The sequence below is a fragment of the Perissodus microlepis genome, chromosome 11, assembly GCF_051167445.1.
Source record: "Perissodus microlepis isolate ML-2025 ecotype Zambia chromosome 11, ASM5116744v1, whole genome shotgun sequence".
Classification (NCBI taxonomy): Eukaryota; Metazoa; Chordata; class Actinopteri; order Cichliformes; family Cichlidae; genus Perissodus; species Perissodus microlepis.
This window is the reverse complement of record NC_140471.1, coordinates 28,699,335-28,714,278: the sequence shown is the minus strand read 5'-3', so window position 1 is coordinate 28,714,278 and position 14,944 is coordinate 28,699,335. Positions and strand designations below refer to the sequence as shown.

At 38.8% G+C, this 14,944-nt stretch overlaps 1 protein-coding gene across 1 annotated transcript; it reads left to right on the top strand.

Annotated features, from left to right (window-relative positions):
• Positions 1–1,330: 1,330 nt before the first annotated feature.
• LOC146378129 (B-cell receptor CD22-like) lies at positions 1,331–3,498 on the top strand. Its single transcript, XM_084943892.1, has 4 exons — positions 1,331–1,716; positions 1,832–2,089; positions 2,736–2,993; positions 3,157–3,498. The coding sequence occupies exons 1-4, from the start codon at positions 1,419–1,421 to the stop codon at positions 3,420–3,422; spliced, it is 1,080 nt and encodes a 359-aa protein (XP_084800018.1). The 5' UTR covers positions 1,331–1,418; the 3' UTR covers positions 3,423–3,498.
• The last annotated feature ends 11,446 nt before the right edge of the window (positions 3,499–14,944 follow it).

Below are 14,944 nucleotides of genomic sequence, written 5' to 3'. Positions count from 1 at the left end.
TTTGATAGCAATATAATCACGCTGTATGGGTTGTATAAAGCTGAGGTAATATAAAAATAAGCTATGTCCTATGAGTCTTTTTTTCACTCTAATAGTGAATTGAATATTGATTTATTGATTCGCATTCAAATATCTCCGTGAATATAGAATAAAGATCTACCGCAAAGCACGAAAGCAAAAGACAAGGCTAATCAAAAGGTATCGGCTGAAGCATATTCTTATTACGCATATTGAGGGTGTAAAGTGCCTTGAGGTGAATGATGATGACTTGATGCTATATGAATATATAAAACTTGTTTGAGCATCATTACTGGAATATCAAATCTCAAGATAACACAGTGGGTTTAAAAAAAGGTAAATTATTTAATAAACAATGAACATTTTATAATTATACCAGAGGAACAAGAATGTGAGTCTTTAAAGTTGAGTGGTTTACTGACAGACTTCCTTGTTGCAAGAATGAGGAAGAAAAAGAGAAGAGAGGCGACGATGAAAAACTTTAGTCAGCAGACATCAGTGAGAAGAGAAGCTTGAAGAACAAAGCAAAGCAGGTAAAAATAAGGTTTAAAGTCTTTCTATCTTTTTAAAAAAAGAAATGTAAAGACTTTTTCACGTATGTAGAAGCGCTGGTGAATAAGACCATTATTTATTAATTAAATTTTATGATTGACTCAGTGTTCAGTCCAGTGTTCTCACGGGCTGTAGTGAGCCTTGCCCCCGGCTAGCTATCGAGCTAGTGGGTAACAGACATCTCCGAAAACGTCAGAGCGCTTTTGAAAATATGTGGTGTCTTGATAAACTGAGCAGATATTTGAGGTTTACACAGTTACATTCTCGCTTCAAAATATGTTAAACGTTTATTTTGTGACCCAGAAAGAATAATAAGAATAATATTAAAACTAACTAGCTGCTGCCATTGTTGGAAACTGAGCTGGGCCGCGCTATGAATTCTGGGACAGAGCTCCTTCTTCTTCTTCGGAGTTTAACGGCAGCTGGCATCCTTGTACATGCAGTGCTGCCATCTTCTGTTTCAGTCCGTTATTACACTCTTAAATTCTACTTATTCCTGCGTCTTTTGTGATCTTACAAAGCTTCAAACGACGCGTCGACTATTAAATCAGTCGTCGACGACTTTGATAGTCGACGTAATCGTGACTAGTCGACTAATCGTGGCAGCCCTAATGTACAATAACATATTTAGGATTTTTATGGTCTTAATGAAGTATTACCTCTTCTGGGGAATTGTTGACCTCTATGGTAGCTGGTGGGAACTGCAGCAGTTCCTGGCAAAACTACCATTTTCACTAAATAGCTTATTATTTGAACCCAGATTAATGTGCTAGATGAACTTCCGGTAGTTAATTTGGGTTCATTAATGCAATTTATTTCCATTAGGTCTTAATCAGAAGCCCACAGTAATGATTCCCACACTGACTGAGGGACAGCAGGCCACACTGACCTGCACTGCTCCTGGTCTCTGCTCTGGATCTGTTCCTCAAATCACCTGGACATGGAGAGGAGCAGGAGGGTCTGAATCTTACATTACAGGAAACAGGACTGATTTCAACACTGACAATCCGACGACTTTCACACAGAGACACATCTCAACTTTGACCTTTAATCCTTCAGCTAAACACCATAACACCAGTGTCACTTGCAAGATCAACTTCACAGGTAGAAAATCTACAGAGGAGACTTTGACTGTACATGTAAACCGTGAGTACTTTGCAACCTCCTATTTATTGTTTGCATTTTTTAAAATCTATTGAATCATCAGCAGATTCTGAAAAGGAAATAACATGATTGTAAAATGTGTATTTTTATCTCACAGATATGAAAGAAATTACAATCAGTGGTGTTACAACTATTAGGGAGGGAGATGTTCTGAATCTGACCTGCAGTGTTGACAGTTTCCCTCCATCTCTGATTGTGTGGTCTAAACTCGGTTCTGACACAAACCTGCACAGTTATTCTGGATCAGCCAGGCTTGTCATTGAGAATGTGAAACCAGAACATTCTGGACAGTACATCTGTGCAGTTACATATATGAACAATACCCTGAAAAAGGATGACAATATCACAGTGATATGTAAGTACACAAACTTTGTGCTTTTAAGCAGAAGATTTTTAGCAGTGGTCATATTCGTTTCATCTGGTATCTGAAATGGTGCATTTAGATTAGTGTAATTCTTTTGAATAAGTCTTACAGCCACACCTCGTTAAATATGTGATATCATCTCAACGTCTGTGTATATTGGCTTTGAAATGTTTAGATAGTGATACCACTGACGACTTGTATTTTTCATAAATGTCAAAAATGTCATTTAAAATAATTTTGATAAGTTGAAGACGATGTACAAATGTATATGTTTTATTTATAGATGTAGAGTAAAACTTTGTTTAGAAAGAGGAACGCTGTAGACTGCACTATACAGGGGAAGTGAGAGGAAATGTATTAGGAGCCTTTTGAAACCTATTATGATAATGTACAATGACCAAATTGTAATTTGCTTTTTATTGACGTTTGTGGCATTTTACACTTTGCATTAATTAAACACACGTTGTTATCATTCTTATCCTGCAAGTTAACATCTACACAGCTTTGAAAGATGTGATTTTTTTTTTGGTGTTTGTTGGGGGGCGTTCGGGCATTTTTCTGATTGAACGATTACATGGCAGTGCAACTTGCCCTCTCCTTAAATATACCACTGAAATCACTGAAATGTATTTTACAGATAACAGGGCTGCTCAGATCATTGGGAATACAACTGTTAAGGAGGGAGATGTTCTGAATCTGACCTGCAGTGTTGACAGTTTCCCTCCATCTCTGATTGAGTGGTCTAAACTTGGTTCTGACACAAACCTGCACAATGACACTGGATCAGATACAATTTTCATTCAAAATGTGAAACCGGATCATTCTGGACAGTACATCTGTACAGTTAAATATATGAACAATACCCTAAAGGAAAACGTCACCATAACAGTAATATGTAAGTACCACACATTGTCACATTACTGGATAACATCACCAGTGATGTCATCAGCAGCCTTATCATCTTCCAGGTTAATTTTGCAGTTGAAGCTGTGAAGAATGATTACATGCCAGTTTTGTGTCCGAACTCCTTAAATAAACCACCTAAATATTCTCAATAGATAACAGGGCTGCTCAGATCATTGGGAATACAACTGTTAAGGAGGGAGATGTTCTGAATCTGACCTGCAGTGTTGAAAGTTTTCCTCCATCTGTGATTGTGTGGTCTAAACTTAGTTCTAACACAAACCTGCACAATGACACTGGATCAGCTACACTTGTCGTCCATAATGTAACATCAGAACATTCAGGACAGTACATCTGTACAGTAAAACATCTGGACACAACTCTGACTTCATATGTTGATGTAACTGTGACTTATAAGTAGATGGCATGTATTTTTAACCTGAAGTTCATTAACATTATAGCTTGCAGCGTGTCCTGTTTTATGATTCTGACTACATGTTTACAGGGCATACAAAGATACAGAATGGCTCAGGATGTGTGCTTCAGTCCGAGGGTTTGACCTGTGTGTGCATCAGTGAAGGGTTTCCTTTACCTAACATCACATGGCCTCTGTTGAATCACCACACTGAGTACTCTGTCATTACTAGTGTATCAAACCACACAGTCAACAGCACTGTCAGTGTAACTGTAAAAAACCATGGCAACAGCGCTGTTGAATGTGTCAGCAACAATGGAAATGGAGAAGTAAGAGAAAACCTCCTGGTCTATAAAAAACATGGTATGTGCTTTTCATCTAAACACTTTTTTAGTACTATATTTAATACAACCTCTGTATAATTGTACTACATTTAACCTCCAAGGACCTGGCGTCCACATATGTGGACATCACATTTTGGGTTATTTAGACTAAAATACTCAATTTTGCTCTACAAGGGCCTGATATCCACTCACGAGGACACTATACTGCTACTGTTCTATCAAAATTTTAAACGAATATCCTCATATGTGGCTCTTGTTTTTCTTAAAAACAAAAATAAGGTTAAAAAAAAATCTGGTAATTCTTTGTTTTTACATTCATCGGGCCCCAATATGCCCAAATATCAAAGAGAAATTAAAAATTCATTTTGTGGATCAGTTCGGGTCTCAGGAGGTTAATCAGAAACCACAGACATTGACTTTTGTCTTTTTCTTTATTTTTCCTTTCTACTTCATTTCTCTTGAGTTCAGAACAACCATCTAGTTTTATTTTAGGGCTCCTGAAAGTCTTCATTGCCTTTTTGACTGGGGAAATTTTTCAGTAATCGTGCTCTTTTTGATAAAAAATTGCTACAGGTGCAGCATTAACTCTAATAATTATTACCAGGTTTTCTCCGTAGATAAGTTTTAATATATATTTGTAAACATATTCTATAAAACTAACAACTTCTCCAGGAAAAGAAAGAGCTCCAGAAATCCTGATGAGACTTTAGAGATGGATTTTATTTGTTTGTTTGCATTTCTTATTGACTTGGATGAATAATAACCATCTTTTTTTTTTCAATAGATCGTTTCGTTTTTAAATATTGATCTCTACCAAATGGTTGAGAAATCTCTTAATGGTTTACTTGTATGTTATGTAAATACAAGTACAGTAGATGATACAGTTGCAATAAATGAAATAAAATACCAAATAAAAATTAAAGCAATAAAAAAAAAACTATCCAGAGCATTTATTTCTGGGTAGGATGTCACTGAAAATTGTTGATTTTCATTCCAGGAAAGGAAAATATTGTATCAAACAACAAAAAAGTGCATGTCTAAATTTTTTATCTTAAATCCATCTGCGTTGAACTGCAGCAGCAGAAAAGTCTCACATTCAGGACAATGGTAACTGAATGCTATGCTGCAAAATATTTTTTTCCTTTCAAAAAACAAAACAAAAACAAAAACAAAAACAATAAACATCCAAAACAAGAGAAATATTTGCATTAAACATTTCTCAGCAACATTCTACACACTAAGTATCAGTTAATGTGACAGAAATCTGTGCAGTATGTTCACAACTGTATAGATGTAGAGCAGAGGTTGGCAACCAGCAGCTCACTGGACACATGTAGCTGTTTAGCCTCTCAGCTGTGGCTCCTGGAAACGCTAAAATAAAAAAAAAAGAAACTATTTGACAGTACATGGGGGGAAAATACAAAGCTAAGCTTATATCTGTCATCTGTCTGTACCCCCACAGCATTTTAGTGTGTCTGTGTGTGTGTGTGTGTGTTTACATATATAAAATATGTGTGTGCATGTGCTCTCTTCTGTCTTACAGCAGCTCGTGTGAAACATTGTGGTTCTTACAGTACAGTTCTTCCCTGGATTGTTGCTGGTGTATCTCTCACTTTCAATGCCTTCTGCATAATCTACATATGGTTCCTTTGGTATGTTTCTCCACATGTATTTTTATGTTTTTTTGACTCTTTGAATGCAGTCAAGACTTTTAGACAATAATGGGCTTCTGTTTCTTCTCATCAAAGGAATTCAAGAAAAAAGGTGAACCTACATCAGGAGGAGAGAACCTACATGTCACTGCAAAAAGCGGATGTGTCACCAGATTATGATGTTCTTGCACAACATATAAACTGAAAAGTCAGGTTTCAGATAGCTGTGTGATTGTAATGGCAGCCTGTTGTCAATACTGTGGTGATGTAATTAATTCAGTTCCATTGTCTTGATTAAAGACAGATACTCTGGTATTACAAATTTTTAATTTCAATTATTCAATTAAAACATACTATTTGTTAATTATTTTTTACATTGCATTGTAAACAATGAGATTGTTTTAAATGTAATATATTACACTTTCTATTTCAATTTATACATAGAGTTGAATAAAATTGTTCACCTGTCTACAGCTGCAAATAGAGCTCTGTCCATACTCTTGTTTGTTCTTTTGTTTTATCTTTGTAAGTTTAGCAGGTGGTAGCTAACAAGCCTACGATTATTCTACCTTTTTATCTATCAGGTCAATTCATTAGCTCTCTGGGGTCAGTCAGTTACAGCAGTTTATTTACTGTTCCTCTTTGCCATTGTTGTAAAATGTGGCATGGTGGAATAATTGACAGAATCTCCCATAGGCATATTTTCTTGCTTGAGAGTTGAATTCCCAGGATCTGGTGTGGAAACACAATCCCTACTAATGCAAGGCCTATTAAGGTGGGTGAAAATGTCACGTGAAGGCTGTGTGCAAGGAGGAGTGGTGGTAAGGAGGACGCAAAGTGCAGACTAATTGAGGCAAAATGTGAAATTAAAACCAGCTTTAATGCTGAACTAAAAAGGAACAACACTGAAAGTTACAAAATAAACTCACATAGGCAGAAAGAACACAGTATAAGATGAGGGTAAATCACAACACACACAAAAGAAAACACGGGACTTAAATACACAGAGGGAACAATCAGGGAATGGGAGACAGGAGAGAAACAGAGCTGGGGCAAATTAGGGCTGACGAGACAAAGGAAGCAAAACCAGACAGGCTAACATGAGACAGGGACTTTCAAAGTAAAACAGGAAACACAGACTGAACTTACAGACAGACTCACAAGCAGACACTGCAACAGATGGAAGGGAGATGTGGGACCAGGAAAGACACAGACAGTGACTGGACACAAAAAAGAGGGATTATGGAAACTCAAACATTAGAACTACAAACTCACAAACCAAGAAGAACCGCGGAAAATAGAAATGCAAAACAGAAACCAAAACCTTCACAGTAATAAACCAAGATGAGAACATAAATAAAGGTACACAACTGAAAATGCTGGGTCAACGACCCAGGTACCCTAACAGAAAAGTCGTCCTCTGGAAGATGCAAGACTGATAAGTGATTGACTGCTTGTTCTTATGAGTGACCATCTGTTCCTGTTTACAACCAGGCTGATAATTCTGACCCTGGTGGCATTGGGCCTTGCAGGTCAGAACTACACCTTCATTCACTAGTCTGCTTTGAGAAAAAAAAAAACCTTGTGTGCCCTATTAAGTGTGAGCGTGGTGGTTTTCTCTAGGTCACTGTTAGAACGTCTTCCTTTCTTGTACTGTGGCTGTTTTGTTCTGAGGCCCACTTCTTAACACCATACTTGTACTTTCAGCATGATAGTGATGTTATGAAAAGTCAGAAAGTTAAGGAAACTACATGATTGTGTACTTTATATTTTTTGTCTCACAGATGTGAAGGAAGTTAAAATCACTGGGGTGACAAGTGTGAGGGAGGAAAATGTTCTGAATCTGACCTGCAGTGTTGAAAGTTTCCCTCCAGCTCATATTGTGTGGAAAAAAGTTCCTCCCAACGCAAACCTTCAGACTGAAAACACTGACCTACACAATGATACTGGATCTGCTACACTTGTCACCCTGAACGTGACAACAGAAAATTCTGGGCAGTACCTCTATATGGCAAAACATCTGAACAAAACACTGACTTCATATGTCAATTTGACTGTGACTTGTAAGTGGATGATATGAATATTGAATCTGAGTTTGCATTTGCATAAAATCATACCTTACCTTGTTTTATGATTCTGGTTACGTGTTTACAGGGAGCAGAAAGATACAAAATGGCTCTGTATGTGTGCTTCAGTCTGAGGGTTTAACCTGTGTGTGTATCAGTGAAGGGTTTCCTTTACCTACCATCAAATGGCTGCTCCTAGAAAACCACACTCAGTATACTCTTATACTGTGTCAAACCACACAGTCAACAGCACTGTCAGTCTCACTGTAAAAAAAACCATGGCAACAGCACTGTTGAATGTGTCAGCAACAATGGAAATGGAGAAGAAAGAGAAAACCTCCTGGTCTATAAAAAACATGGTATGTGCTTTTCATCTAAACACTTTGCACTTTAACATTTCCAGATTTTTACTACTGTATTTTTAATACAACCTCTGTTGTATAATTGTACTACATATAATCAGAAACCACGAACATTAACTTTTGTCCTTTTCTTGCACAACAACCATCTAGTTTTGGGCTGGGATTCCTGAAGGTCATCATTGCCTCTTTGACTGGGGTACTTCTTTCAGTAATCGTGCGCTGTTTGGTCAAAAATTGCTACAGGTACAACATTTACTTTAGTAATTATGATTAGGTTTTCTCTGTACATAAATTTTAATATGTATTTGTAAACATGTTCTATAAAATTAACAGTTTCTCCAGGAAAAAAAAGAAGTGCTCTGGAAATTCTGAGGAGACTTTGAAGATGGAGACACGTCAAAATGATAAACTGGTATTTATCTTCTTTTGGCTTCTTTAATTGGCTCCTGGCTTTGGCTCCTGTTAAAACTGGATTTTCTGAACAAATGTTTAGACTACTGAAGTATCCACATTTTACTTTTTTGACTTCAAACATAAATCCGCATATCCTGATCCAAGGTTCTGCAATGTTGTCAAGAGATGTATTCTAAAGACACTTCTTCAGCTGAGAGTCAGAGAGTAGAAACACACACGCTGCAGTTTTTACTTGCAAGGGCAGTCACAGAGCGCTCACACGAGAGTGGGGGCCCTGTGAAGTGCGCTCTATTCTTGCTCTTGTCTTTATTTATATACACGGGTAATACAATAGTGAATACGTCTGTTCACACAGAGGAATGTTGGTGCGTATGTATGTACGTAAGTGTGTGTGTGAGTTTCTGAAGGAAGCGGCTCCTCTTCTTGGTAGGGAGTGAAGATAAGAGTGTTCAGCTCTTATTATTGCTGTGGGAAGACACTGATAAAAGAGAACAGAACAAGTCTTGTAGTGAACAACAGTCTAAGTCATCAAAACGTCAACATGCAGTATTCTATCATATGCAAACTTATATCATTAAAAGTTTATACTGACAACTAAGTACAATTCTCCATTGACAAATGTTAAGGAAATGGGGACAGATTTATATCACAATTAATTGGATCCTTTTATATGCCCATACCTTACCTTTCCACTGACTTTAATGTAGTTCAGCATAATGCATAATGTTGCTAACACAAAGACAAAAATCTTTCAGTTGCAGTATTTTTCAAATAAAATATTTTAATCGTATTTAGAACTGTGATTGTTCAGCTAATGGTTCATTTAGCAAATTCTTATATCAAGTGGAAGAAATGAGCTAGCAGGCGTAATAAGCTGAAAAAAAAACCTAATCTACAACATTACTCAGCATGGCCTGGTCAGATAAAGCGTTGCAGTGCATTTAAGGAGTAGATTTGCCAGTTCATTGAAGAAAGGACACCAGGGGGCGTCGGTTGGCATGCAGTTCCTTTACTGAAAGTAAGTGCAGATTTGCCTACTGGTTTTGTTTTTATTAGAGTGGTGTAGTTCTGTAACAAGGAATAAGTTACATAATAAAACAGATTGTTATGTGCTGTGTTGGGATTGAAAATGATTGATTTCTCTTACTAAAATAAGCGGTTATAATCATTTTCATACATTTACTGCAAATGTGCTCATAATGAGTTGGCACTCAGTCTTCTCAAGGTCATACGCTTCGTTCAGCGTGACTATCCGGACTGATATATTGTAGGAAATGACTCAGAGTGCAGAGGGGTGAGTGCAAACATGCTTACACACATAGATTATGATTAGAATAAGTCTCCGGGTCAGAGAGTTCCGAATATGATATTCTAAACCAACTTTGAATCACTAGAAGAATGATGGATAATAGCGTTAGATTATCAAGTTTAGGCAGGGAAGCATTTTCCTTTTCTGTCTCTTACAGAGGAGGGAGCGGATACCAGACAAGGTCACAAAGATACGAGGATGCTTCGGAGCAAACACCAAGACTGCCACGTCCGTGCGGGAGGAAGATAGCTGCTATAATCTGTTTTTGTCTCACTATATAATGTTGTACAGCCCGCTTGAGGGTCATCCTTTTTGTGAAACATGCTGCTGGTTCACATAGAGGTCCACAGCGCTGTGTAAACGTAATTTCAACTGCCAAAAGCAGTGTAACATGTGACAGCAAGCCCTGACTGCACTTGCTGGTTGCCTGCACTCACACATTGTTGAAAACAGATATGAAAACAAAGCACCCAATCTAAGAAACAAATCAATATCACAGTCCTTCCACAATGATTCCTTTCCACTCTCCTTTCATTTACCACCAGCAGTGTCCCTCATGGATTCTGATGTGTTATCATTTAACAGCTAATTTAGCCTATTGCAGTAGTTGTCCTTTGTCACATACAGTGTTTCATATTTGAAGTTAAATCATATAAATCAATCCATCCTCAACACAAATGCAGTCATACAGCTCTGTCACACCACATATGACTTACATGTAGTTTGGGACTGGAAGTGCCTTAGATCAGTGTTTCCCAACCTTTTGGAGCCACGGCACATATTTCACATTAGAAAAATCACATGGCACGCCACCAAACAAAAATGTCACAAAAAGCATATTGATAATTTTTCCCCGTACACCAGGCATAGCAAAATTGGTTTGTCCTGAGTTCACCTTTTATGCTTTCTTCTGACCCCTACTCGTGCTAGGGCCTTCATCTGGGTCAGAATTTTCTCCAGGACTCAGGTCCTACTGACTACTTTTTCTTTTCAAATGTTTATCTTTTGCTATTAGGCGTTGCGTCGTCTCACAGCATGACTATTATGTCATTTCTTCTTTGTCTTCTTCTATTTTACTGTCAGTTGGCAACCCATTTAATTAGAGCAAGTAACTGAACTGCCCTCTAGTGAAAGAGAATGTAATTGTTCTGCCCGTAACTCAAGCCGGTCGCTTAGAGTACTCAGGTGGAGCCAGATAATCTTCCACGGCACACCTAATCATTTTCACGGCACACTTATGTGCTGCGGCACAGTGGTTGGAAAACACAGCCTGAGATTAATGTCTAACTCTTAAAGAAAAAAACAAAAAACTCCAAAACAAAACATGGTATAGGAATGAGATAGCCTAATTAAGTAAAAAAAATCTCTTATAAAAGGTTAATTGCTAGTTTTACTCATGACTAGTGTTACCAAAACAGAAATTAAAAGTAAACATTCATAAATATTAATCACTTACTATTTACAGTAAGGATGTGAAGAATTACCTATCTCTGCAAGTAGTGGCTCTAAAGATGTGTTAGCCTAAAGACTTTCCAATTTGCTATGATTTTATATATATCTCATGTGTGAGCCATGTAGTTAGCATTGCCAGAGTCATTGTTTCAATGTAGCTGCTTCTCACTGTTGAATACATGTCTATATATCTAGTTAATCGGAATGTTCTTTAATTCAAATGCAACCAAAAAGAATGAATAATTTCATAAACATAAAAAAATGCATCGATATCAAGCAAGCATTTTTATAGTTTTATAGTTTTGTATTTTTTTTAAATCCAATATGACTTCGCTAAAATGTTTTGATACACTGAGCAATTGTATTAAATAGAGATGGCACGATACCACTTTTTTATGTCCGATACCGATACCGATATCATAAATTTGGATATCTGCCGATACCGATATGAATCCGATATAGTGTGTTTTTTAATCAATAAAACTGTTTTTTTAATATCTTGCTGCTTTTTGTATAAGTTCATACTCAAGTTAAAAAACAACAACAACACTAAAGCTATTCTGTTATACCTGTATGTAAAAAAACAAAACAAAACACACTGCACCCAAAATATTTCATAGATCAGCAACACTGATCAATCTAATAAAGTTAAACCTACTCCATCCTCCCTATTCTGGTATTTTAAAGAGTACTTAGCAGAAATATTAAGCAACCTAACTAATAGGGTTGCAAACTCCCAGCAAAAGAAAATAGGGAACCAGCCTCTTCCTCATGATGCTTAATCAATGTAATCAACTTTAATTTGATGCAGGGCGAAAAAAATTCACAGAAATAAATTATTTTTCAAGAATAATTAAATAGATTCAACATCTTTCTTCAACAGAATTGCAGAATTCACAGATGGTACTTTCCCAAAGGAAAAAGTACTACAGCTTACTAGGGTATATTAGACTTAACAGTTACTATATACAGTAATGGACTTCTATACATTTTACATCAGATTAAAACTTTGGGTGTAAGATTCAGATAATTATTAAATAATTAAAAGCTAGATATTTTAAATGAGAATAAGAAAGAAAAGTATGTCTTTGTGCCCCCTTTTCCCTGTTAATGCCCTATCGGCCCCCCTGGCTAAACTTTGCTAGATCCGCCCCTGCACAGTTACCAGCTGTCAGCTGCGTAGGAAAAGATCCTGGTCTAGAAAGTAATATTAAATAAATTCTAACAACAGCTTATCAAGCTTAAACGTGCTGCTGTTGTTCAGCTGCTGGTTTCCTCTTTCTGGTGCAAAGTGGGCCAAAAACAAAGAAGAGAGACAGACTCGCGACAGAAAAGCCGATCAGCTGATCATTAAGCAGTTTCACGATTGAAGTAGCAGCAGGAGAGAGAGAGAGAAGAGGCAGTTGCTCTATATATCGGTTGTTAAGCTTAACGCGGGAATGCTTTACAAACATTCAGAGATGAACTTACACACTTGCTTTACTTCTCTCTGGGATAACTTCCTGGGAGATGAAATGTTTGCTAGCAGGCTACAAATACACTCAGCCGCTCTATCACGTGACCACACTGCTCCAACGTGCTACGGTTATGAGCCGAGTTACGCCGTGTCGCAAGTTTTGTGAGGTGCTTTTTTGATATTTAATGGATCGGATTACATTTTTTATTTCTCTCCGATATCCGATACAGTAATTTAGGTCAGTATCAGACCGATACCGATACGTAATATCGGATCGGTCCATCTCTAGTATTAAACAAATCTTAAACCAGTCGTTTTCTTCAAACAGGAGCTAAAAAAAGTGTTAAACCAAATCAAGGACAGAACATGCATGTCACTGCAGAAAACAGCTAACTGAATAAATACCACCCTTTAACACTTTGACTCTCATCTCATCCTACACTTTCACACTTGTGTGATTACCAGTCACAAGTAGCTCAAACTCATTTTTATGTCAGCTTGATTGGGAGAAAGAAATAAAGTAAACATGAAAAAGTGTTAAGGCCAATGTATGACCCACTCCAACATAAATACATGTGTAAATGTGTGTAAATACTGTGGCGAGCTCAGACAAGGAGGAGACGGAGGTATCGTTTGGTCTTGCTTCCCGTGAGCTAGCCAGGGAGCACAGCCGTTTATTCACACTTGAAGAAGAACACTGCCGCTAGCTAACTGCTCAGCGCGGCAACAACAACAACAACACAGGGCGCCCTCTGACCCCGGAAGGACACACCGTCGCAGCGAGAGGGCGTCACCTGTCACTATGGCAACATAAACAAAACATAACTGTACAAACAGAACCCCGAACAGCCCTGACCCACTACATAGCCCCCACCTAAGGGGTCAGTCATCCCCGACGACCCCATTACCCCACACAAAGTCCTCGCAGAAAAGCATGCAGGCTAAGCTCCTCACGGGCCGCTGCTGGAAACTCCGGGTAGCCACGACGAGCATACAGCAACACGTCTGCTGCAAAGGTGCCCAGGCTCTCCCCTGGTCGACGGCTCCGGTTGGTTAGCTGCTCTCTGCTCTGATCAGTGGAGTGCCGCTGCCCGAATCGCCTCTCGAGTGCCGCGGTGAGGGCCTGGAGCTCATGCTGCTCTGCCGGGGCTAGGTCAAGGAGTATCTGCAGTGCATCTCCCTCTAATGCTAGTGCTAGGTGTGTAGCAGTCTCCTCTTCGCTCCAGCCACTATGTCTGGCGGCTAACCGCACTTGTGAGAGGTAGGGCTCTAACGGGGTTAGCCCGTTGTATTTCGGTACCTTAACTGGCGTGGTAGGCATAACTGCTCGCGGTTGGGGGCTCGGCGTGTGGGTCGACAGAGGTAGCCCATGAAGTATTGCCCTAGCATCTGTCGCGACGGGCCGCCGCCGCGGTGCGCTCGCACCATCGGGACCCGTCGGGGGACTTACATGGCCGCTCACATCCTCTCTCTTCCATCGCCAGTTTCCCAAGCGGGGAATGTTCTCCTCGACGGCTTGCTCCAGCCTCTGAATGTCTCTCTCCATTACGGCGAGGGTGAGCTATCCCACTTCTGACACCAATGTGGCGAGCTCAGACAAGGAGGAGACGGAGGTATCGTTTGGTCTTGCTTCCCGTGAGCTAGCCAGGGAGCACAGCCGTTTATTCACACTTGAAGAAGAACACTGCCGCTAGCTAACTGCTCAGCGCGGCAACAACAACAACAACACAGGGCGCCCTCTGACCCCGGAAGGACACACCTTCGCAGCGAGAGGGCGTCACCTGTCACTATGGCAACATAAACAAAACATAACTGTACAAACAGAACCCCGAACAGCCCTGACCCACTACAATACTTTTACACAAATGTGCACCAAGTATTTTCAAACTGAATTTCCACCTTCAGTACCTTTGTACAGAGCCCATACTTTGGGAATCATTGATCTAGCTGAATGCACACAATGAATTTACTTACATGTGGAAATTCTTGAAATATAAGCTTGCAAATAAATAGGCTACCAATTACATTCACAGAACCTGCGACCTGTGGATATGATGAAGATATGCATATATGAAAATGTGCTATTCTTGACAGGGGCAATAATGACTACCAGTATTTAGAATAATTTACAAGACACTGATCACAAAAACAGAGGATGCAAATAAGGAGGAAATGACATAAATAACATTTCAGTTTAAAGCAAAGACACTGGGATTGATCCTTCATGACTCACTGAATAGTGAAAGTTACATTTATCAGTTCCAGAATAGCTAGATACATATTGAAGCAAGATATATGGAATTGTGTAGCAAAGACGAAAATGGTTGAAATTTGCGCTGCAAACTCTTGGCCTTCTCTGTCAATGAGCTTCATGATCACCTGAAACGATTTTCAGTTCACAGGTTCACCTTGTCAGGGTTCATTTGTGGAATTTCTTGCCTCCTTAATGGGGTTATGACCATTAGTTGTGTTG

Coding starts and splice junctions, on each gene's coding strand:
- LOC146378129 (XM_084943892.1), top strand. CDS start 1,419: ATGATTCCCACACTGACTGAGGGACAGCAGGCCACACTGACCTGCACT. Junction 1,717..1,831: donor TTTGACTGTACATGTAAACC/GTGAGTACTTTG, acceptor TTTATCTCACAG/ATATGAAAGAAATTACAATC. Junction 2,994..3,156: donor CGTCACCATAACAGTAATAT/GTAAGTACCACA, acceptor TATTCTCAATAG/ATAACAGGGCTGCTCAGATC.